Source organism: Chelon labrosus (genome assembly GCF_963514085.1).
Source record: "Chelon labrosus genome assembly, chromosome: 2".
Classification (NCBI taxonomy): Eukaryota; Metazoa; Chordata; class Actinopteri; order Mugiliformes; family Mugilidae; genus Chelon; species Chelon labrosus.
In genome coordinates this window covers 18,197,848-18,224,652 of record NC_140338.1, presented here as the reverse complement: position 1 = coordinate 18,224,652, position 26,805 = coordinate 18,197,848, and the positions used below count along the sequence as shown (strand labels likewise).

The window sequence follows — 26,805 nt, the reverse complement described above, 5'->3', positions numbered from 1 at the left end:
CTCATGAACTACAAACATATTGCTCTGGCACTGTTTAATGGTTTATTTTCTACTCACTTACACCTCCTCCTCCTCCTCCTCCCATTTCGCTCTACCTGTACTCATTTCTTCAGTTTCTTCTGAGCCGCTTTCTTCTTCACCAGCTGTAACCGTTTCATGGCGTTAAGCTGAGACTCTTGAGACGTTGGTGCCTTGTCCCCTGGTGCAGCCTTTGACCCGTTCCCATTGTTCCCGTTACCTCCTCCGTTACTGCCTCCATTCCCTCCCGTACTCGTACTGCCTGGGGAGCCAGCCCCCGATGAGGCAGAGGCTTTCCCTTGGCTTTCACCGCTCGATGACCGGTTCAGTGGCTGCTTACCAAGAGTCAGAGGTGGAGGAGCTTTCAGGTTCACCTGGCTGGAGCCATTCCCATTGCCGCTCCCAGCTATCTTTGCCCCACCGAGTCCTGACTTGGCTCCAGCCAGCCCAGACAACCCAACAGGCTTCTGACCAGAGGGAGCAGTCAAGGTCTTGTTGTTCCCGCTTGGGCCTGCAGAACCCAGTTTGGAGCTGGCAGGAAGAGTTGAGCTTGTTTTGGCGCCAAATGCGGCCCAGCCTGTAAGTCCGCTGCCAGAGGAGGTGGAACTGCTGCCAGTGGGATTGGCTGATGTGGTGGGAGGCTGTAAGAAATGAAAAAGCAGTAAGTACAGTTATCAGAGCTCATTACAAATACAACATGTGGTATTAATGTTATACTGTAATAACGTGTTTTGATTTTGAGGATTTAGAAAGACACCAGTGTGTATGTGGTCAAACACATAGACTGCATATAAATATGGACGATGCGTCGCCACTTCCTTGCATCAGACAAAATGACACTGGTTTCCTGGGGATACAGGCTCTATAGGTCAAACACCAATAAATGAATTTCACTGTTAAGTAAAGGTCCATTGTGATGGATTTAGTGGCACTGAGCCAAGTGAAAGGCCCTCGTTCAAGCCAATGTTTTGCTTCTCTGTTCTTGTCTACTCTGAAAATGTTACCTCTAGCAGAAGTGCAACACTTTCTAGAATAGGATCTGTTTGCTGTATATGGTAGATATAAAGGGCACGTTCTAGTTACAGGTGATTATACGCTAATGAAAACGTAACTCTAAATAGTGTTGTCTATTTTTATAGATCCTCCTATAGTACCAATCGCTCTCTTGTGAACCTACACATTGACAGCACCAGTTCCATACTCCACACCCCCAAAAGGTGCCTAAACCCGGCCTTCCCCAGCTCTTCAGCAAGTTCTGTCTTGACTTGACCTTGCCCTGACCAAGTAAAGCCTAAAACTACAAAGCCCAGTCTGAGTTATGCAGCTTTCTGTATTGAGCGGTCTAAAACTTGATTTCCTTCAGACAACCAAGCGTTAAAGTTCTTTTCCATTTTGCTTGTTTGTATCCTCAGGTTTAGTACTCGGCAGCTCGTAGTCATGATTTGTATTCGCATACATCTGGCATCTAGTTTAATATTCATTCATTCATCTTCTGTAACCTCTTGTCCTGTGAACCATATCCCAGCTGTCATTGGGCAAGAGGCGGGGTACGCCCTGGACGGGTCGACAGTCTAGCGCAGGGCTAACACCCGAGAGACAGATTCACACTCACCTACGGCCAAATTAGAATCACCAATGAACCTAACAAGCATGTCTTTGGACGGTGGGAGGAAGCTGGAGTACCCAGAGAGAAACCACGGAGACAAAATTCCCAGAACTGTGTTTGCAAACAGGAAAAGAACTTGTTCTGGTGAACCATACGTTTTTATACATATTTTATCAGTTACCGAAGTCGGTTTACAACTTCAAGAAAAGGAATCCACCTGTAGATATCATAAATGAATATTTCAGTGAATTACTTGGGAGTTATTTAATTGGGCTTATGTTCAGGTGTACCCGCCTTCTCTCTATTTGCAGCAACTGCACACACAACCTACCTTTTTCCTATCAATCCATTTGTACATGTGTTAGCAAAGTTAACTGGCCACTTCCTTTGTAAAGATGTTTAGTTAAAAGGACACAGTTACACCACATAGAGCTTTCCTCACAGCTTCGGATTTATAGCAATCTAGAGCAGAGAACTAGGTGTAAAAGGGTAATCAGATCCTTTATCTATATGCAGGAAACACCTTTAGCTTTGGCGTCTTACGTACCATGTAATAATTTTTCAACAGACCTAAATACAACCTAGAGAGTGCCTTGACTTGATGCTTTCTTGAGCATTACCATTACAGCAAACTTTGACTCGTGATGCAAGCGTTATTGACATCCTCAAATCACGGACTGCAAAGCAATATGTCAAAATAACTTTAGGGTGAACTCTGCGCTCTGATAAGTTTAGAACTCATTCCCTCCGGAGAAATGAAGCTGCACTGGAACACTATCTGAGCAGCAGAAGTCAGTGGTCTGAATCTCAAAAATACATTTATGCTCAATTCACCTGCAAGGATGTCTGCAGGCTGCCTTTTACAGCAGGTCTCCCACTTGCTACCAGGAATCTGAGGTTATTTGTGACTGGGGCATAGCAAAGAAGCACATATGTGCTTGCAGCCGTGATGAGTTAACACATACCTTCACTTCTGTCCTTTTGAAGGCTTGGAAGGTGCTGGTTGTGTCAGTTTTGGGTTTGAGCTCAGTCTTTTTCACCAGTGTGTCTTTTACAACAGGCGCCGATGAGGAAGAGGCAGGGGACGGCTTCTGTGGAGGTTTCTGGGCCTTGAGGATAAAAGAACGACAGGTTTGAAGTGACACACTTGTGGACTGATCAGCCACTGAGTAAATGCAGATGCAAATATCAGAAGATAATGAATTTTTCCTCACCATACGTTTCATTTGCCTGGTGCAACGCGCACAATACCACACAAGCCTTGGGTCATTTACTTCTTTATCTGTCACCTGGGGCTTGTGACAGTCCTGGTGGTACAGATTATGGCACTCCTGGCACTCCACCAACTGGTTTCCCATGGTAACTGTCATTTGTCTTAGGGAAGTGAACACATAAAGATTAGTCACCAACTTTAACTGTCAAAGACTGTTGTCAGATTTAACTGAATATACTTAATCTGACAGGAATATAAACCTAAATGCGGAACCGCATTCATTACAAAATAATTACATTTACTTTATTCATTAATAATTAACATGTACCTGCAACACACACAGGCCAGGCCCATTTCCATGGCAAAGTCATCTGCATTAGTTTCATCATAGTCGTTGATGTTTGGCAGGAGGTCTTTGCTCGTCTGAACAGTAATTGGAGAAGAACGATTCTCCTGTTTCTCCAAACGAGGCTTTTTCGGGGGGTCCACTTCACTCACGTCGACCCGGACCTGTTTCTCAATCAAACAGAAACAACACTGTTGATTTTTATCCACCTTATCACTGCACTAATAGTTACATATGGAATTGTACACTGTGTAATAAAAGGAAATCTCTGGACTCTAATCCATAGATCTGCTCAGTCTGTCTTGCCTTAGAGTGCAGCTCTGGAACATAGAGCTGTAGGTCTAAAATAAAATTATTTGCACTACAGTTCCAAATGTCCTGACTGTAATTCTACAGTGACGGATGTGTTAATGAATTTCACATGCAAATTAGAAATTGCACTTCCTCAAAAAGGAAACACTTATTCGCACTTGCTTTGTGCAGTCCTGAACCGAGGGAGGTATAACACACAGATCTCCAGGGTTTAGAGGTCAGTTTAGAGGTTTGGAGAGTTGCAGAACATTCTCTGCAGTCAATAACTGCCCGAGTCTATACATATCTGCAGCTCACAGTGTGTAGCACATGAGCTGTCTTCAGGTCAAGAATATAGATTATATTGTTGCCTCTACTGTATCCCTTTATTTCTATTTTGGAGGCACATCAAGTTTGTATCTTGCACTGAATCCTCTGGTTCTGGCCATGATGTAAACACAGAGTCGATGTTTGCATCATAGAGATCATTATTGACTTGCCAGGCAGTCATACAGTCATAAAGGGCGTTTTCTTCACTATGAAAACAAGTTTCTGGTTAAAGACTTGCTCCTGAGTTGAGTTTTTCTTCATTTGGTTGTTTATTTTGGCAAACCAACAACATTTGATGTCTCTTATGAATCTCATTACTATCTTCACTGCTGGCACGGTCGTGTCTCTACTCCACATCAATGGAAATGCCAACTCTCAGACATGTATGAGCTCTTTTGTGTGTAAACTAACACTGGAACGGCACACAGCTGCCCAACACACACTGCGCCACTGAACGATTCAAAACGAATCCAGTACCTTTTCAGAAGGCCTCTTCTCTCCTTCTTTCTTGCTCTTCTCCGAGCTGGATTTGCCGCTTCCACTGCTGCTGCTGGAGGATGAGGAACTCGAGGAGGATTTTGAGTCTTGTTTACTTAAGCTCAGCTTTGACACAGAACCCTTTGACACCTCTATATCCTGAGGATACAAAGATACCATAGAGTATATTAGCATGTAGTAGTATATAAATGTCTTACCAATGGAAAAAGGAGAAAGAATTTAACAATAATGAAGCACGGCTTAATAAAGAATATACATTACTTTTTGGAATGAACGGTACGTTGAGTCGCTTCCTCTGGAAAGGGACTCATCAAGCAGAGCTTTTAGTTTCTCAGCTGAGTCTTTACTCTTCGAGTGTAAATAGCTCAGCCCCTTGAGAAAGATGGGGTCCAACTCCAGACTGACGGGTCCAGCCATGACTTAAACTGAGAACCATAAAAATAATATCAGTAGTCTGGGTCTTTGGTTACAACTGACGTTACTGAAATCATTCCAAGATATGTTTGGTTAAACGTGTTAGAAATATAAAAAGACCACCAGGACAATCAGACAAAACAGCACCAGTAGCTGTACAGACCTTGTAGTCTACACAGCTACACTGATTCAAATTATAAAATAATTTATATAACACATATGCAACACTGAATTAAAATGTATGGGTTTTTTTTGTTTGTTTTTTTAACGTGCAGTCTCCTGGAGTCAGGCGGGTTACTATTTCTTGTGCTCTTAACTGCCTCCCTGTTTCTTATTAATGAAGCCTGGCCACTTATACAGGTTAGAATACAAGAAAATTCAAAAGATACTATCTTAAACACATGACAACGTAAAATAATAGGTTGGAACAGAAAAAAGGAAAATAGAATTTGATATTGTTCAGTCTGAAAACGTACACCTATGTTAATCTTTATTTCCCCCCAATAAAATATTTAATATTAACTTACACAAGTGGCTTAAGGCCAATTTTTATTATAATTATTATTATTTTTAATATTTCTAAATTCTATTTACTATAAAGAAACAGACACGTCAACGGTGACTCGGTTTGGTTGCTGTGTAACGTTTTCAGCCCAGACCAGGAACACAGAGCACAGTGAGAGCTGAAGTTACCGTCACCCTCAGTTGTCAGTTACCAGACCAAAATGAAAAGATCATATAGTTTCACTCTCATTACGTTACCTGCCAGTCTGATCCTCGTGAAGGCCTGTCCCTTAACCCGGTATTTTCGTCCTGGGGGATAACTGACGGTTGAGCAACACTTCCTACAAAGAAGCAGAAAAATGAACCGACGCGTTTCCTCCGTCTTACAACATGTGCAACCGTCAAATATGTCCGGAGTCTGCTCTCGTGGAACCTTCTAAGGCATGTTTTAAAATAAGCTCAACAATAATATATTTAATATCCTCTTCTGCGTTTAATATTTAGCTACAAATGTCATATCTTCTAGCGACACGCTTGGATATGTGGAATATGTGTGAATATGTATTTAAGTGTAAGCAGACGCCCGATGGCGCTGTGGAGCTGTGCTAGCTCTAGCACCGGGGGAAGAAGAAGCAGCAACACCGTGACTGTGTACCATAACAACGTGGGTTTGTTGAAGTCGCCGGTGTCAGGATTTATCTACTTTCAGTAAGTATGCCATTTTTTCTGTATAATCCATCTGGTATTTTGGCTTGCAGAATACAGGCTGGACACACCAAAACATTTCTAAAGCTAACTAATAACTTGTTCAATCCCACACCTTATTTTTCCACCAGTGTCTACCTCATTTACAATGAAACACACTGAGGTGAAGCAGGAGCATCCCTCCCTCTACTTAGAAGTTTGCTCAGAAAGCGAGGAGCCTCGTCTTCCCCTGCACACCTCCATCGCCCTGTTTCTGCTGTCCTACTGCGAGTGCAGGTCTTTCAAAGTTTTCCTGGTCTTCACGAAACCTACCAGCTGCGAGTCACTGAGGAGTCAGCTGCCAGCGTCCCTGGATGTGTCTGAAATCCAGGTGGAGGGTCTGCCACAGCTGGTGAGGGCCTGCCGCCTCCCCGCTGTTTTGGATGAGACTGGACGGCTCTGCAGGGCGGGACTGGCCGTGGTCCTCAGACATATCATTAACAAAACCATCGAGGCAGACCCTGCAAGGAAGGATGTGCTGGCGCTGCTGGGTTTCAAGAAGACATGTCTGAAAGCCTGTGCTGAGGTTAGTGACAAGCAGGGAAACACACTTCATTAGGCACACAAATGAAAAGCAATGCATTTTAATATAACGGCCCCGCTCTGAATCTTTGCTTCATGAAGGTTATGGTTCTCAGCTTTTGAGTGATCTGTTCATTCAGCTGTGTTTTCATTTTGGAGTCTGTGGTTTGCACCCGTTTAATCGTATTGTGTTGTACCGACACATGTTCCTGTTATTTCGACAACCCTATTTTAGTCATGGGGCATTTAGTAATTTTTTTTTTTCATGTTTAATTCCACACAGTTTGACATCACCACAAATTACAACCTCCGAAACGATGATATAGATGAGTTACCACTTTTCTTGTGCTGTTTTAACATCAAATGGATATTATTAAAGTCATTAAGTGGGATTTAGTGCATGACTGCTATATTAGGAAGCATTCATTTTCACTAGTTAGAGGAAGTTTTGGCAAGTGAGTGTAGATGGCATAACCACAGAAAGAGAAAGTGCTAGAATGGTGGTTTAACTTCCTTTCATGGTGCGTAAAGATGTTGCTTTTAAAGGGTCAGAAGAACCTTATTGAGCATTATGCATTTTGGCTGCAAGTAAAGCCCCATGTGATCGTAAATGTTTTGAATCTTATATTGCCCATCAGTCAGTGTTAGACAGGGTTCCGTTTCAAACCGTGGGGTGAATATGAGTTTAAACACAGACTGCACTCATTGTGAGTTACAACACAATTGGCATTATTGAAGAATATGTTTTCGAGTAATAAATTAGAAATAAACAACATTTAGTTGGGCTTCTGTTGGGCAGACCTGTTACCTCTTATGTTTTTCCACATAAACTTACCAGGAGATTAATCAAAATTGTTTGGTTTCAAAGTCACAAATGTTCTCATCTGGTGTCTGGAATAATAATAATAATAATAATAATAATAATAATAATTGCAGTATAATATTCCACAGAAGCGTGTAATGTTAACTGAGGGAAATTACTTGGTCAGCTGTACTTAAAAAAAAAAAAATGCTTGAAAACCACTAGTAAAAAGAAAAATAGTGTAAGATAGTTGAAATTAAATAAATAAAATAAAATAAAATATAATATTGAAATAAATAAAATACGCTAGTGTTAGCAAAAAATTTACAAAATTTGCATATGTGCAACAAGAAATAGAAATAGAGGTAAATATACACAGTATAGGTAGGAAGGATCAACAATGAGGTGTACATATATGGATTGATTAACTGTTTTGAGTGGATTTAAAAACCGTCCCGTATTTGACCCCCCACCTGTTATCTTTCCTCACTCGCAGGTCAGCAAGTGGACCAGGCTGTGTGAAATTGGCATCCCCTCCGCTGTTGAGGAACACCTCCAAAATCCCCAGAATCAATATCTGCAGCTGCCTCTCTCCATTCTCACCCTTGAGCGAAGGCTGGCAGAGCCTGTCAAAGTGCACAACGATGACAAAATACGGAGACAGAAACTCAAAGAGCAGAGACAGAGAAATGAGAAGAATGAGCCCCCCGAAGGCCGAGGGAAGCCGGACGGCGAGTCCCAGTCCGGGCGGTCGTCTCCGGTCTGTGACGGACTTGAGCTCAGGGCGGCTCTTGCCAAGCTGTCTGTGGATTCAGTTCCAGCTCTGACCACCAGAGAGAACTCTGAGATCAGGAAAGTGAAGACGACGGATCTGCCTCCGCTGGAGCATGTTTTTGCTGAGGGACTGTACTTCACTCTGACTGATGTGGTGCTGCTGCCGTGCATTTATCAGTATCTGGTAAGAGCTTTGGACATGATTTGTTGGAGTGTTGTCAATGAACCCTAATGCCTGGACCCTCGTTCTGATCACTCTGTTACTATAAGTCATTGCTTAATTTGGATCCACGAATACACATCAAATGCTCGTTTGATTTTATTGTTAGTGCCCATATTTCTGCACTGACACACAACTGTTCATTTAGCCCAGTCATCAACGGTTTGTTTCTCCAAACTGTAACGCACATGTCTTATGTCTGATGTCATCGTGTTGCTGTTAACGTTCAGACTTTCTATGATGACTGTGTCAAATTGTGCATGCCGTATGGGTTTGACACTCTGGTCTGGGTGAGCAGGCGGTACACGCAGCTCCTTTCACATCCATCCAAGCAGACACTTCCGAGTTAAGAAAACTCACTGCGACAGACTTGGCACAGGGTTTGCTCTCAAAGGTGGTCTGGAGGCACCTGGCAAAGGCTGATAACAGCGAACGGGAGGGTGTCTATTCAGGTTGAAATGCTTTTCACTGACTTTTTACTCTGGGAACACTTCTCTCCGCAACAGATCAAGAGTTGGCGGGCTGCTATGTTGACCTTAAAAGGCTTAACATGGGGGGAAAATAAAATATGTTAATGCTCTTTCTGAATATTCATTACACCCGGTGATTGAAGTGAATTTGTAAGTGTTTTTTTTTTTTTTTTAAAGCGGCTGCAGCAGAGAACTGAGAGCTGTTCACTTCAACCGCATGTTGTTATTGATCAAGAATGTGGCATTGCCGGGCGGCGAAGTGGGTCTCAACCTCCACTTCACCTTTCAACTGTCTCCAACTATTCCTCGACTGTGGGAATGAGCTCAGGCTCTCACAATGAGGCTTTTAGTAGTCAGCTGTGCTCCAGTGGTTTCCAGTTTCACACTCAGCCTAGCGTGTCTCCTCTTAACGGCCATCACTGTCCACGACACAGGCAGCCTCGGTGGATCCTTTCCACTCCACCCACTTGCCATACTGCAGAGTGGCCCTTCTCCCTCTTGTGTCTGCGTCGCCTCTCTCCCTCTCTTCCTCTCTGCTGCACAGCCACATGCACTGACAGCGCTTCTCTGATCATGTCTGTGTCTTTACCCTCCCCTGTCGCCGACTCTGTTTTGATGTTGTTTCTTCCTTTTCGTTGTCTCTTAACAGCGCTCCCTTCAAGCCCATGCTGTGAGCGCGCTGCGTCGGCTCCCCCGCCTGCTGCGTTGGTACGGCCGTGTTCAAGAGGTACCTGGGGTGCTTCGGGCAGCCGAGGCTTGTGGGCTACATCTGTCCGTCCCGCAAGTTCCCACATCCAGCCTCCCAGAGGAGACATCTGCGGAGGACAACGTAGCCAGCCCGCTGGAACAAGACGAAGGCCAGGAGACAACCACGCAGCTTCCGTTTGTCGGCGGGCCCAGGCCCACAATGACTAAACTTAAAGTAAATGATTACTTCCCCTTACTTTGCCTCTATATGTTCTCCAAACATTGCTTCAACATATACTGACCTAAAATTTAAGGAGCCGTCTCCCAGTGTCCCCACACGGCACAGCACACGAGGGGTTTTCTGGCTCCAAGTGGTTATTAAGCATTATCCCTGTAATTTCAAGCCTCCATTTGTGCTTTTAAGAGTGTAGCTCCAAGTTAATGTTTTGGCTTCTGGCGGGCTCCTTTAATTGTTGAATTCTTCATCTATCTGCCAGCGCTTTAATTGCGTTCAGTCAAATAATTAACATTTTTAAGTGGGCTTTTTAAGGATGTTACGACACTTGTGCTGTACACATCGGTTTCTTTCCTCCTCACAGGTCGTTTTTATGACAACGATGATGAGACGAATCAACAAAAACGGGCTTTCCTTCTGGGGAATAACAATCTTGATAAGAACAATTCCTCATTGCAAGTGCTTTTTAAAATGCACATTTTTTGCATTCTCACTGGTTCCCGTTCCTGCTCGCAGTAGTGCACATTCAGCGCATTCTTGTTTCAGGTGTAATAAAAACACTGTGTCTTGTCCAAAACAAAACAAAGCTTTATAGCTGTACTAAGTTGTTTATGGTTACGGCTAAAAATCTTAGCGTAAAGAGACAAGACGGCACACAATCCCCTCGACGCTCTTAAAATGCGGTTCCCCGCGGAAGCATCGTCAAGGCACTCTCACAGTCAGACACATTTATAGTTTTCTCAGCTCCATAGCGCCCCAGATAATACCGCTGCAACATTTGAACTAGCGTTTGCAGCAGGAGATAAGCAGGCCCAGCTGTCTGAAAGCAGAATGCATCCTCAACCCTGACTAACCTCTCACTGCTCAGTCTTCAGACTATTTTCTTGGCCTTGTTGCTCTACTCCTTTGGTAAAAAATATTTCAGTGATTTCCTGCTTGCTAAATGTCTATAACAATGTGATATTAAGTAGCTGAACGGGTGTAAATGGGGAAAAAAGAGAGAGAGCTTGGGTGAGCTGGGTGGTCAGGATAGGACGTGTATGAAATTTAGTCGGGCCCAGATGTGCACAAATGACAGTTTTCTTGGGAGGTTGAAATCAGACATTAAGGCTGAGAGGAATGTGTGCGCAGACACACACACATAAGCAGTGGCCACCATGCTGTCTCTGCCTGGAGGGATTACAAGGACGGCTACATGTCGCCACCATTATGTCTGCATTGCAGCTGTTGTGTTGCCTTGGCCGGCGTGCCCGACCGCGTGTGTTTGTGCGCATACGTCCTCACACTGCAGGGACAGAGGAGCCTGTCAGCTGACGTGCTGTCAATCGATCTTGCACCGCCGCTAACCTGAGGCTCATCTCGCCACACTGTCCGCAGTATAAATGGCTCATAAAGTCGGCCCCGTTCTCGCTTCAGTTAACACACGATGCATGCGAGCCAAGCCAAGCCTGTGCAATGAGCTGTTGAGACACAACCTGTGATCCGCGTGTCAAGAGAAAGCTCGCCCCAGCAACAAAATAAGGACCGCACACTGTCACCTCATAACAACGGCTAATAGTAAAAAACAACTTAAAAAAAGGTTTTGTAAAACTAAGTGCGACCCTTTGAATTAAAGAAAATTGACTCACGAGGACGCTAATGTCCCAGGTGGATTAAAGACGAGGTTTGTGTATTTAGGTTCTGTGGGAGCTCACGTAAAGATGTACGTTGGGAGCATTGCTGATGCACTGTAGGGCCTCTAAGGTTTAAGGGGAAAATATGAAAGAAAGTCGTCATCAGGCAGCCCCCTTACTCATTTTCTTCGCACTGGGTCCAATTAAATATAAAAATTGCTTGGTTTGCCTGTGCGCCCCTGCCATTTTGGAGCTTGCTCTCAGAAACCAATGAGCTTTAAGACAGCATACATACACTATATTACCAAAAGTATTCGCTCACCTGCCTTTACTCATTCTATGAACTGAAGTGCCATCCCATTCCTAACTCATAGAATTCAATATGATGTCGGTCCACCTTTTGCAGCTATTACAGCTTCAACTCTTCTGGGAAGACTGTCCACAAGGTTGAGGAGAGTGTTTATAGGAATTTTTGACCATTCTTCCAAAAGCGCATTGGTGAGGTCACACACTGATGTTGGTCGAGAAGGCCTGGCTCTCAGTCTCCGCTCTAATTCATCCCAAAGGTGTTCTATCGGGTTCAGGTCAGGACTCTGTGCAGGCCAGTCAAGTTCATCCACACCAGACTCTGTCATCCACGTCTTTATGGACCTTGCTTTGTGCACTGGTGCACAGTCATGTTGGAAGAGGAAGGGGCCCGCTCCAAACTGTTCCCACAAGGTTGGGAGCATGGAATTGTCCAAAATGTTTTGGTATCCTGAAGCATTCAATGTTCCTTTCACTGGAACTAAGGGGCCAAGCCCAGCTCCTGAAAAACAACCCCATACCATAATTCCTCCTCCACCAAATTTCACAGTTGGCACAATGCAATCTGAAATGTACCGTTCTCCTGGCAACCTCCAAACCCAGACTCGTCCATCAGATTGCCAGATGGAAAAGCGTGATTCATCACTCCAGAGAACGCGTCTCCACTGCTCTAGAGGCCAGTGGCGGCGTGCTTTACACCATTGCATCCGACGCCTTGCATTGCACTTGGTGATGTGTGGCTTGGCTGCAGCTGCTCGGCCATGGAAACCCATTCCATGAAGCTCTCTGCGTACTGTACTTGGGCTAATCTGAAGGTCACATGAAGTTTGTAGCTCTGTAGCAATTGACTGTGCAGAAAGTCGGCGACCTCTTTGCACTATGCGCTTCAGCATCCGCTGACCCCTCTCCGTCACTTTACGTGGCCTACCACTTCGTGGCTGAGTTGCTGTTTTTCCCAAACGCTTCCATTTTGTTATAATAGAGCTGACAGTTGACTGTGGAATATTTAGGAGCGAGGAAATTTCACGACTGGATTTGTTGCACAAGTGGCATCCTATGACAGTTCCACGCTGGAATTCACTGAGCTCCTGAGAGCGGCCCATTCTTTCACAAATGTCTTGTTTCACAGTCTGCATGCCTGAGTGCTTGAATTTATACACCTGGGGCCAGGCCAAGTGATTAGAACACCTGATTCTGATCATTTGAATGGGTGAGCGAATACTTTTGGTAATATAGTGTACATCCATTAGTCTACATTTGGGCCTGAGGCTTGACTAAGCAGCTAAGTTGCTGATTCCAGAGGACATTCGCCGTAATGCAGCTTTACAACTGTTTGGACCTGATCATTAAGGCTTTTAGTTCAGTCATTACAGATAATTTTGCGCACTGCTGTGGACTGAATCGCTTTTTGAGGTAAAAACGATGTGAACTTTTCACAGTAAATCCAGTTTAAGTCACTCTACAATCTGAGCACACCTTCAGCCACTGTCCAAACGTACTCTGGCTACACTGCAGTGCAGTACAATGGAGCGATTCTTTTAAATGACTGTGAACCTAAAATAAATTGTAGCTTCCTATGACTTATGTCAGAAGGGTGTTGATTTAAGATCGTTTTTGAGGCTGTCAAACGTTTGTTGCACTTCTTTTAATGTAAATGATATTGTCGTATACTTTAACAAAGCTCCACACTATTCAACTCCAGCGTGCCATGGTCACTCAGCACTCAAACAACTGAAATAGAAGTTGTGTCAGTTGAAGAATTTGCGTGAAATGCCACATCTTTTAAAAATGTTCATAAATCTGAGGGGTGCTTCTTTTGATGCCAGGAGTTTGGCGGGAGTTTCTCAGTGCTCCATAAATGTTCAGCATTGTGTGAGTCAGCAGTTCCTAAGTCCTGTTAGGTCTTCAAGTAGTTCTTGCGTGAATGGGCTCATCATCCTCCTGCAGCATGAATCATTCTCTCCAAAGATACATAGTACGGCATGTCTCGGAAGAACAGTGTGCTACATCTCCTTAGTCAGAGTGTAGACCGATCAGGAGAAAAGGAGAAAAAGTAAATAACATTGGCCATCTTGTAACAATACAATGTTCTGCTGGGAAGCTTTTAGACCTGGCATTCATGTGGATGTTACTTGTACCACCCACCTAGACCTGACCAGGCACCCCCACCCCACAGCAATGACACTCCTTGATGGCAGCAGCCATCCCCAGCAGGATGCAGCCTGACAAAAGCGGTTTAATAACAACTAAAAAAAAAACATGAAAAACAGCTCAAGGTGTTGACCTGGCCTCCAAGTTCACTAGATCACAAAATGATCAAGTATATGTGGGATGATCCACAGAGGCTCCTCCCCTCAACCCATAGGACCCAAAGGCGCCCACTAACAACATCCTTTTGCCAGACACCTCAGAACACCCTCAGAAGGCCCATGTCCATTCTCTGATGAATTTTGGAGGCCTACACAATATTGGGATGGAGGTCAAAATGTTATGTCTGATTGGTGTTTGCATTGGTACAGCTGTCAGAAGACTTTTCCAGGAGGCACTTCTTAAAATGAAAGGCTGATGATTCAGCCTCCTGACATTATATTAAGCATATGAATTATATGATGAAGTATACTTTCTGTTGGAGCCCTATAATCATCAGAGAGAGAAAAGGAGGAAAAAATGTTACTGAACTCGTTGCTCTTGATTTCCAATGTTTCTCCAGTACGTAATCGTTCCGGCACAGGTGAAGTGTTGTTCTCTCTTGATAGGGTAGAAAGTGCCCTGGCAGGTGTTTTCCCTCAGGTGCAACTTTAGATCAGCGTGAGCAATGTAACAACAAGCCGGTTTCAAAGCAGCCCACTTTTAAGTTGCGTCATTAAAACCATTTGGACGACAGAACCTCAAGGTTTTTCCCACGGGTTTCCACGGTAACCTGTGTATGTTTGTCCAATCTTCCCTTAGGAAAATGGCATCGAGGCAGCCTTTGCTCCTCATCCTTGCCCCGCCTGGACTCTCCCGTGGGACACCTTACCAGAAGCCATCAACCCCACTGAGGGTAAAGTCAAATCCTTTCTTGCAGAATTATTTTCTGCTTCCTTTATTTTCTTTTTGCCCTTCTGCCCTTGCACTCTTTTCAGCGCTCCTTTGGTTTGTCTTTTGTTTTTAAATGTGTTTTCTGCTTCTTTGCTTTCTCCCACAATCTCTTTCTGTCCACATCCAAGCCTCCTCCTCACGTTTTTCTTAGCTCCCCCATCCCCTTATCTGTATGCCTCTACATCATTCCACACTCCAGCTTTCTTAATGCTTGGTCAACAAGTACTATTGATTCTGTATATGGGGCGAGGAACACGCATAAATGCATCAGACCTTCCCATACTGCTGGGTTTCTTCAGTGGCACCTTCCACTGACACATGGCAGAGCTTTCTGTTTGTCCTCAGTTGGACGTGGTTCCCCTGAGGGCCTCCCTAATGAATTTTAAAGTGCTTATCTATATGTGCTATCCACCTTATTTTGTGGGGTGAAAGAGAGAAACAGTTCTGTGGCAGAAAGCGGTTCAGCACAGCACAAATACACGAAAAGGTGCACACACGACCAACGCGCGGCGTCAAACTTGTGTTTATGCCTTAGTGGATACTGATTGGTGTGAGAGCGGCATCTAATAGGCAGTGGAAATGTTGTTGATTGCTTCCCCAGGTGGCGCCGGTGAAGCAGAGAGAAGAAATCTCCTTGTTTCTTTGTCTCCCTTTCTGTGGCCTGCATTGTTTTTCTCCTTATTAGTCAAATGTCTGTGTTGCAGCAGCTGCACTATATGAGTAGTTTGGAAAATGGATGAAAAGGCACACATATATGCATATTATGAATATTTAAACATTTCCTCTGTTGTCATCACTGGGTAATGGGTTCATTTCTTGCTCCCGTTCATTTTCGCTTGGACACTTTCAACTGGAAAATGGCAGCAAGCAGAGGTTCATTCTGCTCGGTGATTTCCTCCTCTCACCAGAGAACACGGGGAAATGAAGGGCATTTCATTATTAGGATATAAATGGTTAGCATAAGTTGAGCTTTTTCTGTCTTTCAGCTCATGTGTCTCAGCAGGGGTTCTAGTTTCCACTTCACCTTGCCGTGTGAATGAATTGCTTCGATTTAAACGCCATAAATGCATAGTAGTTGCACTTTTAGAAGCACAGCTACAAAGTTATACAACACAAACTGTTAACACTTTAACACTAGCAGCTCTAGTTAACACTAGAATGTGCTTTAAGCTTAATATACATTCTAAGTATGATATTTACCACATTAATCATTGTATGTTAGCACTAAACCCAAAATACAAGAATTAACCATTGTTTTCTGGTATTTGAATGTAACCTAAACCCTATCTATTAAATATTGATTAGAGATAAGTCACGCAATCCAAGTGATTGTTCATCTTTTCCAGATCTCAAATGCTGGCAGTTCAGATATGTTAATTAATTGACAAAAATGTCAACCTCTTGGTTGCGCACTGGAGGGAAGTCACAGGATCCCCAATGTCGGCAGAATATATTTTCTGGGGGACTTGGATCTATGCGCAAAATTTAACGGTATTTGGCTTGACTCTAGCCTAAAATTGAGGCCACGTATATGAATTGGTCACGCAGTCAACCAATTTCAAAATATAGCGTAAATGAGAACAACGTGTAGCATTCTGTGGCGTTGAGTGGGGATCTAGTGTTGACTGACAACACATTCTTTCCCTTTGCGAGAATGAAGCAGAACCTATGGTGGCTGTGACTTCATATTAAAACGCAAATGTCCCTCTGTAGAGCCAGTGTGGGGTTTGTCTATTCTGGGCTTCTGTAGCAAGTTTGCAATGAAATATGGTGAACAGAAAGTAGACTCACTTGCATGCTGGACCTTTAACGCAAAATAAAGGACCTTACTTATATATAGTATCTACTGTATTTGTGTGAAATGACAGTGGAAGTATTAGTTGTAAGAATATGGCTTAAATCCAGTGCATTTACTTTATAGTCACGTTGGAGCCAAAAACAGAACACGGCTGCGCTGTAGTTGCTTTCACACATTTGTCGCCAATTAATGTTGCTCCACAGAGCTTCTTAATAATCTATTTCTATCCCAAACCTCACAAATCTACACTCTCCACCCTCAACTCCGCTCGCCTAAACAGAAGTACTCTTGACGGTGTGGGCAGCGCGTCTGTTCTGAGAGCGAGGATCGCAGCGAGAGAGACAGAAAGAGACTACATTTTAGCCATCCCACTTTTGTCAGCACTCTGCATGATAAACGGCGCTGTTGATATTGCCTTCTGCGGTATTAGGTTGGTGGGTAGGTAGCTCCTGCTTTTCAGTGCCGTAATTAAAGAGGAGCAGAGACGAAAGGCAGACAATTTGTCCTGAACCCCGGTGCGTGGGCTTTCCCATCTATCTGCTCCTGCGGTGCACACAAATGGCTGCACACATGCCTACACGTACAGCACTACAGGGAAAATCACAGAACTTTCCCCTTACGTGTGCATAAATAAATCCACGCCAGCAGAACTAATGTATAACATACAGTGGTCCGACCCTTGAAACCTGTCTTCCTCTTATGTAGTGGCTTACCTTCGCGTGCGCAGTTTGGTCTGCAAGTGCCCCGAGAGTTTTGTTTTTCCTGTGTAGACCAATGAAGAAGGCAAAGTAAGAAGTTTGGTGTGCAGCTGAACACAATTCACTCCACTACACAGAGCAGCTTCTACACTTGTACGTGACAGGCTGTAATCCTTGAGTAGCTTCTCATTTCCTAAACAACCATGTCTAAAGACACATCCCGTGGTCGTGGAAAAGGTGTTAGTCTGTTTGAGAAGGGTCAAATCATTGGCATGCATCAAGCAGAGAAAACATCTAAGGAGATTGAAGAAACTACTAAAATTGGGTTAAGAACTGTCCAACGCATTATTAAAAACTGGAAGGATAGTGGGGAACCATCGTCTTCGAGAAAGATCCTGTTTGATTGTGATCGGCGATCACTTAACGTTGGGTGAAATCAAATCCAAGAAAAACAACAGTAGAACTCAGAAGAGCGTTTCCACACGTACAATGTGAAGGGAACTCAAGGGATTGGGACTGAACAGCTGTGTAGCCTTAAGAAAACCACTAATCAGTGAAGCTAACCAGAAAAAAAGGCTTCAATTTGCTAGGGAGCATAAGGACTGGACTCTGGAGCAATGGAAGAAGGTCATGTGGTCTGATGAGTCCAGATTTACCCTGTTCCAGAGTGATGGGGGCATCAGGGTAAGAAGAGAGGCAGATGAAGTGATGCACCCATCATGCCTAGTGTCTACTGTACAAGCCTGTGGGGGCAGTGCTATGATCTGGGGTTGCTGCAGTTGCTCAGGTCTAGGTTCAGCAACATTATGTGTCCAAAGAATGAGGTCAGCTGACTACCTGAATATACTGAATGACCAAGTTATTCCATCAATGGATTTTTTCATCCCTGATGGCACGGGCATATTCCAAGATGACAATGCCAGGATTCATGGGGCTCAAATTGTGAAAGAGTGGTTCAGGGAGCATGAGACATCATTTTCACACATGGATTGGCCACCACAGAGTCCAGACCTTAACCCCATTGAGAATCTTTGGGATGTGCTGGAGACGGCGTTCCAACGAAATATAAGAGTTCGTGACCTTTTTTTTTTTTTTGGTGGCAGTGTACCTCTGCGGGACAAAGGCGGTGTACGGCGTCAAAGTGACTCAGAAGTATAAACCGCACATTAACCGCTCAGACATCAAAAAGAAAAACAAATTAGTTTCAAAGAAGACTCTGCTGCGGCATTTCTGAATTATATACTGGATATAATCACAGATAACCACATATTTAACTTGTCTGAACATTTCTGAGTAATGTAGTGTTATACTTATCAGAAAAGTACACTGACAATCTTTTTTATACGCACGTTGATGGCTGCGTTAATTTAAGTTTCTACGGAGAAAGCGACTAAACAAGGCTGCAGAGAGACTCATTTTCTGTTCTTATTTATAAAGGAGAATGTAAATGCGGAGAGATCAGTAATATAATATTACTTATTGAATATGTAAAGGGAAAACAATTCAGGTAAAAATAGCACCAGTCCTTTTCGTGCAGAGATGTTGCTGTTCTTCCTCACTGTTTTACCGTTGCAGCTTGATTGTAATGCGATGCGATAAATTGTGAATTGATACATCGGCCTGGCAATTATTGGGCAACATAATGGCGTACTGTGGTCACAACTGGTACCAGTCTGATTTTTAAACCATTTATCTCACAGGTAAATATCAGATATGGTCTGAAAAGTCCACCGAGCGGCCTGCAAACTTGTGTCTGGAAGAGTATGAAATTTTGAATTGAAAATGTGCACCCTTAAAACAGCAAGCCGGTACTTTAACCTTGTGGCTGTTGTTCTATTTGAAATCCACTGTGCTGGTATGGAGCCAAAATAACAGCGCACGAAGAAATAAATAAAATGTCACACTCTCAATTCTTTATGAGTACACTGTATATTTCTGAGAGGCACAGTGTACGTTACATCGAGTCGTAACAAATCCTACACTCTCACGCCCAGGAATGCTCAATATATACTGTAGAGACAATGGGAGCTCTGTGATTGCGAGGGTTTCGTCCTCCTTGTGTAGAGGGCTGCTTCACTAAATGTAGTGAGGGTTGTCTGCAAACAGGTAAACAGCGGTGTGAATAGAGGGGCCATTGTGTCGAGCAGCCAACGTCTTGTCTCCAGCACTTCACTTAATAGAGGGAGGACGGGAGGTGGCAAATAAAGCAGGATAGAATGATGGAGTGTGTGGCTGTGGGAGATTGAGATAGCACCGTGACAGCATGAGGAGAGACAAGGGTTATCAGGAGAAAACAAGGCTGAGAGGGGAGAGAGAGAGAGAGGTGAAAGAGACAATGAGGCATAAAAAGGGAGGGCTGGTGAGGAAACCACATAGTTGTCATGCTTGAGACATGCTGCCGTTGGGGCCTTCGGGGCTGTTTTGGTACAAGGAGATGAGATGAGTTCCCTTGTCTTTGTCTTAGGTTACAAGAGTATGACAGAAGTTGAGCTGCAGGAGTGAAGACTGGCTCCATTTGTCTCCCTCTGCTTTGGCAGGAGCGGAGATACGATCGAGATCTACCAAGCTCCACAGCTTGCTGGTTTGTTTCATAGGAACGACGAGGAAAATAGTGGGAACTAAATCTTACGGTTGCATTTGTAGAAATGTGACTACAGTTATGGTGCATCACTTGAAATACACTGTATGGAGTATGCTCATGTTTGTGATAATTGGAAAAAGAGAAGGTAGAAGGAGTTGCACGAAAAAGATTTTTCCCGCTTCTTCTGTAGGTAATGTACATTTCCAGCTAAAGTTTTTCAATATTCTTTCCGGAGGTAGAATCTTCTGAGCGTTGAACACGAACTAATTGAAGCATGTGTCTGTTATGTCTCCTTGTTATGTGGTGAAAAATACTTTTTTGTTCCACTCTAAACTGGAAACTGTCATCCATCATAAACCCGCAGTAACATATTTTTTATTTATTTTTTAGGCTGTGTGTGGGCAGCACAAACAAGCTAGAAGCACACCACACACAACACTGACATAGGGGCCTATTATCATTTTACAAAACTTGGCAGTTCTATTTACACACCAGCTGTTATGGAGCGTCATGTTCCTGGCTAGTTGATGAATTTCACTCGCTCTGCTTTTTTTTTTTTTTTTTTTTACAGCTGTTATTAACCTCCGCTAAGGGCTGAATAAAATATCTGATTCTGGCTTTAGATTTACCTGCTAAATGATCCTCTACCACCTCGTTGCTCGTTGCCTGTCTCTTGTTTGGTGCTGGACAGGTTGCTGTTTATCAGAGTAGTTTTTCCCCCAAAAACAAGAGTCGGCTTCATCTGAAAACAAAGCGATGAGAGCGGAGCGTGAAGCCGAGGGCTGCAAAACCAAATCACGGAGCTGCTGTAAAGGATGCTAAATGGAAACGCTCCGTAGGTTCATCATTACCAGTGCCTCGCTTCACAAACTGATCAAGTATCTGTGGGATGCACTGGAACAAGTCTGATCCTCAGAGGCCCCTCCCCTCAACTCATAGGACCCAAAGGCCCCCACTAACAACATTGTGTTACCAGACACCACAGGACACCCTCAGAAGGCCCATGTCCATTCTCTGATGAGTCACAACTGTTTTGGAGGCACAAGGGAGACCTACACAATATTAGGAAGGTGGTCATAATGTTATGCCTGATCAGTATATATATATATATATATATATATATATATATATATCACATACACAGGCAAACATGTGCCGCTTAGATTCTTGTCATGTAAGGTTAAGCCCCCTCTAACATATTGTTTATCGCATGTGGTTAGCTTACTTCCTGAAATTCCCTGGCCTGCAGGGCTGCTGACGCCGAGGTTTATGAGTTGAACTCTGCAGTAATGGCTATTCAGCAATATGACAGTCGTGCAGTTTTAAATGGTTTCACAGCATCCTGAGACAGCTTCTGAAACGGTGTTTGCAGCTGAGCTGGAACTTCCTCCTCCTCCTTCGCGGACCTCTTTCTGCACCATCCTCCTCCTTGTGATATAAATCCCAGTAGAAGTATTATCCCCATCGCAGGCTGTGGCCCACGCTTTTCAAAGCTTTGCTTGTTTATTCGACTCAGTGCATAGGTCTAATGAGCAGTTAAACATCTGTCATGTTTAGCCTCCAGATATCCTTCAGAAGCTTACCATGTTGGTTTGGGAATTAGAAGACATGTCTGTAAGACGCATCATGGATTGAATATCAATCCAATAATAAATATTTAGTTATGTAGGTGGCTATACTCTGCTCTTTTTTGTGGCTGTTTTAATAATGGTTATACATTGTTTTTCCCACAACACGGATTTAAAAGACTGTTTTGGTGTGCCCTATTTTTAAATCTCTTATTGGGTCTAAATGATTAATGCAGACAAATATAACTGGAATCAGTCTGCTGTTGTGTGCAAATGCTATAACCGGCGTCGTACTGCACATAGAATCTAATAGCATTACCTCCTCTCTGTCAGCAGGAAGCTACTCTGTTTTGGGAACAGCAATTTTCTTGAAGGAAAAGCGAAGATGTTGCATTTCTTCTCCTATTTGACTGGCAGTGCCGTTGCTGCTAACAATGGTTTGTCAGGTACAGTTCGCAGGCAGAAGTGTCGTCATCCATTCAACTTGGCCGTGTCCCTGTCCACCAAAGATTGGATGGAGCCTGACACAGGCACACACACAAAAATGGTTTAGGAACAACTCAAAAAAACATGAAAAACATGAAAAACAGCACAAGGTGTTGACCTGGCCTCCAAATTCACTAGATCTCAAACTGATCAAGGGATGATCCACAGAGTCCCCTCCCCTCAACCCATAGGACCCAAAGGCCCCCACTAACAATATTCTGTTGCCAGACACCACAGGACACCCTCAGAAGGACCATGTCCATTCTCTGATGAGTCACAACTGTTTTGGAGGCACAGAGGAGACCTACACAGTATTAGGAAGGTGGTCGTAATGTTGTGCCTGATCGCTGTGTAGTACCTGCAGTCAAATACCCCGTCTGATTATACTGCAGCTCTTTCCCCGTTGTCAGTTACATTATTCTCTCTCAATATTGGACCAACTCCAAACATTTTAGCCCCTATAAATCATTTAAAAAGATGGGGAAAATTAGGCCGTGGTTTAAAAATACTGGAATGAACCTTCAAATAGGTAAAATGGGTTCTGATACTAGGTTGATTTATTCCACTGTGAGATCGGATCGACCGCCTGTAATGGGTGTGATTTTCCCTCAGGCACATCACGTCGTCTCGCTGCAGAATTTACGGGGAGGTAATTGTCTAGATTTGCTTAAAGTCCAGATTTGTGAATTTTACTTTTACATCCTTTGGCACTGATTGGATGCCCCGCGGACTTTAACAGATTATCGTTAATTTTAAAGAAATAAAAATGAACATTTTCATCTTTGTGATGGATGTCACAGACAGCACATGTTCTTTTAACTGCTTAAAACCAGTAATATTTTTAGGAATAAGGGCAAATTACATTCATAGTAGTTGAAGGCTTTTACAGAATAACAACATCAATTGTAGAAATCTTACTTATATCAAGTAAGTGCATAAAACACACTGAAGCCATTTTACATCCAATTTCAGGACAAAATAGAAATGCATTTGGTTGAAAACCTCTCTCTGAATAAAACTAATTTATTTATCTTTTTACCCATTTAGCGTGATGTGCGCTACACTTAAGTCATCCATCTGAACTGGAGTCTGTGCTTTCTTCCCGTCAGACTGAACGGAGCTCTGCTGATGGACACTCAGCTGTCTTTGTCATCAAACAGTTTTCCTGCACATTACCACATCAGCTTAAGATAATGTTGACTGATTCACTCTGCCTCCCTACGCCTTTTTTTTCCTTCTTCCTGAAACGCATTAGCGTGTTTTTGTGCGTTCGCTACGAGCGACAAGGGCACAAGTTAAGGCATAGGGCGAGATTGTTTTTTCAGAATGAAGCATTTCTGTCTGTCAGATAGTTGTCAGAAAGGTGCTCGCTGTCCTGGCGTCTGACTGACGAATGTTTACGGTGATGTAAACGTGAGCTTAGTGGGTTGATTTTCTCTTCAGACACTTGCTGTGCACACACGTCTCTCATTCAAATAAACCAGACTAATTAAAAACTCTCTCCAGTTTCCCAGCCCTAAATAAAAAGGGTTGATCTTGTCACCTTTTGGGAAAAAAAAACAAAACAACAACTCTCCAAGTGCTTGTAATGAATGAAATATTTCACCCGAGCATCTTGCAGAGTGATTGATCAGAGCATCTTAGGGTTGCTGTGCAAGATTAGTAGGAACTGCGACTGTTCCCTGAGAGCAAACGTGTCGACAAACCTAGAATCTGAGGCTCCTTTCACACGCGTCCTGGAGACAGACAGCAGATTTTTTACTTATTTATTTATTTATTTTTTAAATACTGTGAAGAAGACTTGATAGTCACACTAGTGCCTCTGTCAGGCGGCGTTTAGGCACAGTGGCGCCTGTGAGCATACTAACATGACACTGCTGCAGTGGGTTTGGAATTCAAATTAGCGTAAAACACAAAGTGCAGCTGACACTCGAGGGGAATATCAGCAGTTTGCCTTTAAGGAGGGGTGTGTGTTTTGCAGGTGGAGCCATCAGTGCATGTGTAATAAAAGGTAAATTACCTTTTACCATGAGCCTGAGAGTTTTCTTTAGTAAGCTTTAACACAAATACATGTTTGTGATTTAAAAATGTTATTATTGCTGAGAGCTGGCGAGGACATCTGTTTGTACTAAGTGCATTTGGTTAGCGCTTCATTCCCCTGGGCTTATGGCTCCAAACAGCAGGCTGTGACTCCCAAATCACTCCTCTCATTCCCAATTAATTGAACTCATTAGAGCCTTTAAATTGGAGATTTAAAGATACGCAGTAAACACGGGACTCAGCACAACAGGCAGCCAGCTTTGTTACTCCCAATTAGAGGGATAATTGGCACTTTATTTCTACAATTCAAGTTCAAACACATCTAGACTCCCTGGAGGGTTACCACGGAGTTTCACTATTTGCGGTGATGTTTGAGCCGGGCCCATTGAAATGCAGAGCCACTGGCTGCCTACATGATGAGCTCCTCGCAAATGTCATATCATGAATATTCATTTGTTTCCTTAGCTTTGTTTTGTTCCATAATCTCTGGCGAGGCATTGCGGCGCGGGTATGGAGCAGGATGACGGGTTTGTCTAACCCTCAGCCAGCTTTCTGCGAGTGCTGGATTACACAGTGTTTCTCACGCCGTTTCAGCGCAGTCATAATTAATTACTGATCAGTGCTTTCAGCCCTGAGCAGAATGTAGAACCAAATCTTTTCTCCACAGGCCTCGGCTTTGGAGCGCCGCTCAACGCGTCTTGTACGTTTTGATTGTCGATAATGACATTTGAAGACTGCAACACACTGAATGTTGTAACTTTTCTGCTCCTGGAAAAGTTTTCTTTCATTCTCGGGCACGAACGCACTTTGAAGATCGACTGAAATGTATTTGGTTGATGTTTTTTGACACTTTGTTGAATGCTCCTATTAGATGTTCACCAGTTATGTGTGTATTAGTTATGCAGAGATCGGCTTTGACGTGATTGTAATTCACATGCACGCACAAATCCCACTCGAGCAAATTATTTTCTCCAATTTACAGACCAGCGGGTTATACATTTCAGTTTTCAGTGGGGTTTACATGCACTTGCAAAAGCATGAGGTGCACTTGTGAAAACTAATGTATTCCAATATAACAGGCCTACACTAAATCCCCTTCATGACTGTTATAATTACTTTTACCACAATAGCCTGAACACAAGATGACATCTTTAAAACAACAATTACGAGAACCTGGACCTGAATATTAACATATTAAAATGTAATCATATTTTCCTCATTGATGTTGATTATTTCACCAACCTGTTGCCATATAAAATAATCAGAGCGATAGGTCTTCCATTTATTTGCCAAATTACATTGGAAATATTGTGTTTCATAAGTGTGTTCTGAGTTTATCGTCTTTTTATTGCTTTCTCTCGATGACACTTTGTAATACAGGTGTAAACTATTGTCCTGATTTTCGCGTCCGGCCTTACTCACGTGGTTCTTTTAACTGGGTTCTTTTAACACTTTTCGCATGCTTCTTCTGATATGTGAACTGGGCAACAGTTTATGCCTTTAATTTGATAACTGTTAGTGGAGAGCAACAGGAAGTACTGGAGTGAGAGAGAGAGAGAGAGAGAGGGCTGATGACAATGAATTGAGACTGGAACTGAGCCTGGACCCCTGCAGTGAGGACTAAACCAAGTGGGTGAGCTATCAGGGCCTCTCAAAAAATCCAATTACCACAGGTGCTCATAAATAAGAAAGAATCTAAAATAAGGCTTATTTGAAATATGAAACACTTTGACTATAAGAAAATGCTTTGCACCACTGCAGCGGTGAAGGATTATCTTATTTATAATAATATGCGCAGGAAAACAGTTTGATGACAAAGCTAGCTGCGTGTCCATCAGCAGAACAAATTAGTTTTGTTCAGAGAGTTTTTCAACCAACCACATCTACGTCACACCTCCTCTCACTGGTCTTAAACCAGTGAATTGACTCAAATTAAGCTACATGGAGTTTAAATGATGGAAATGAGGCGTACACTGGTCAGTTACATTTACTCTACTACTGCACATATTCCTAGACATCTTTTAATTATATGAGATCTTCTCCTTCTACGGTTACCTTTCATTTTTTGTTTCTCCTCGGCCACCACAATCTCAGGTCGTAAGCACTGTTTTACTACGAAGAGCATAAACACGCTTGCAAACACATTAGGTACAATATTAAACACTAAATCTCCCTTCATGAGTATTATTATGTTCAGTCTGTGACGAAACAGTATAAGAAAGGTGTTAATTCAACTGGATGATCGTTTTGGTGGATGTAGTTTGTGGCGCTGTTAAACTGGATCAAATTAAACACCAAATTGTTTCTGTTATTTTGTTAAGCTCACTGACAAAAATGAGGTTGTCAAAATAAGATAAACATGTGTCGGTATAATACAGTTCACTTAGTAGTACAAACCGCAACCTCTAAAATGAAAACACAGTTGAATCAACAGCTCTCTCAGTTATTTTAAACAAATTCCACGACCTTCACGACTGACTTTAGTTTTTTCATTTAACACAGGACTTTTATATGAGTTTTGACTAGTGTACCTAATGAACATTTTAATTTACTGTCATAAACTCCAGCAAAGTAAATCATTTTATGTTAAAGTCAAGTATTTTTTTTCTTTCCTCCATTTAAATTGAACTTACTGAAATTACCCGTGTTGTCAACAGAGCCTCATAAAAAAAAAAAAAACTGCTCTACATTTTTTACTACAGTCTGTAAGGAGAGAACTATAATAGATGATGTGTTATATTTGGCTTGACTGTGAAACGCGCCGCCAATGTAGCAGGGACCCTCCCCAGTGCCCGCATCTAATTTGGCTCCAAGCATGGTTGTGTACGGACGTTGGCTTGTACATCTCAGTTGTCTCGTTGTCAGTGGAGTTTTCCCTCGTGTGTTTTACACCCTCATGGTGCTGGCTTACACTCGCATACGGGTGTGTTGTCGTTGGTGTGCATGTGTTTTGTCTCCTG

The 26,805-nt window shown here is 43.1% G+C and overlaps 2 protein-coding genes across 2 annotated transcripts in view; one reads left to right on the top strand and one right to left on the bottom strand.

The window, feature by feature from the left end:
• Nucleotides 1-28: 28 nt before the first annotated feature.
• ints12 (integrator complex subunit 12) lies at nucleotides 29-5,610 on the bottom strand. Its single transcript, XM_084568232.1, has 7 exons — nucleotides 5,479-5,610; nucleotides 4,564-4,727; nucleotides 4,282-4,440; nucleotides 3,166-3,347; nucleotides 2,839-2,998; nucleotides 2,590-2,733; nucleotides 29-659 (listed from the first exon to the last, which is right to left on the bottom strand). The coding sequence occupies exons 2-7, from the start codon at nucleotides 4,717-4,719 to the stop codon at nucleotides 102-104; spliced, it is 1,359 nt and encodes a 452-aa protein (XP_084424358.1). The 5' UTR covers nucleotides 4,720-4,727; nucleotides 5,479-5,610; the 3' UTR covers nucleotides 29-101.
• A 120-nt stretch (nucleotides 5,611-5,730) lies between these two features.
• The window catches only part of gstcd (glutathione S-transferase, C-terminal domain containing), a 58,746-nt gene continuing 37,671 nt past the window's right edge, over nucleotides 5,731-26,805 (top strand). Inside the window, exons 1-4 of the mRNA XM_084568223.1 lie at nucleotides 5,731-6,490; nucleotides 7,785-8,246; nucleotides 9,402-9,674; nucleotides 14,543-14,636. Of these exons, the coding sequence (XP_084424349.1) occupies nucleotides 6,074-6,490; nucleotides 7,785-8,246; nucleotides 9,402-9,674; nucleotides 14,543-14,636 (1,246 nt within the window). The 5' untranslated portion in view covers nucleotides 5,731-6,073. The remainder of the gene's footprint in view (nucleotides 6,491-7,784; nucleotides 8,247-9,401; nucleotides 9,675-14,542; nucleotides 14,637-26,805) is intronic.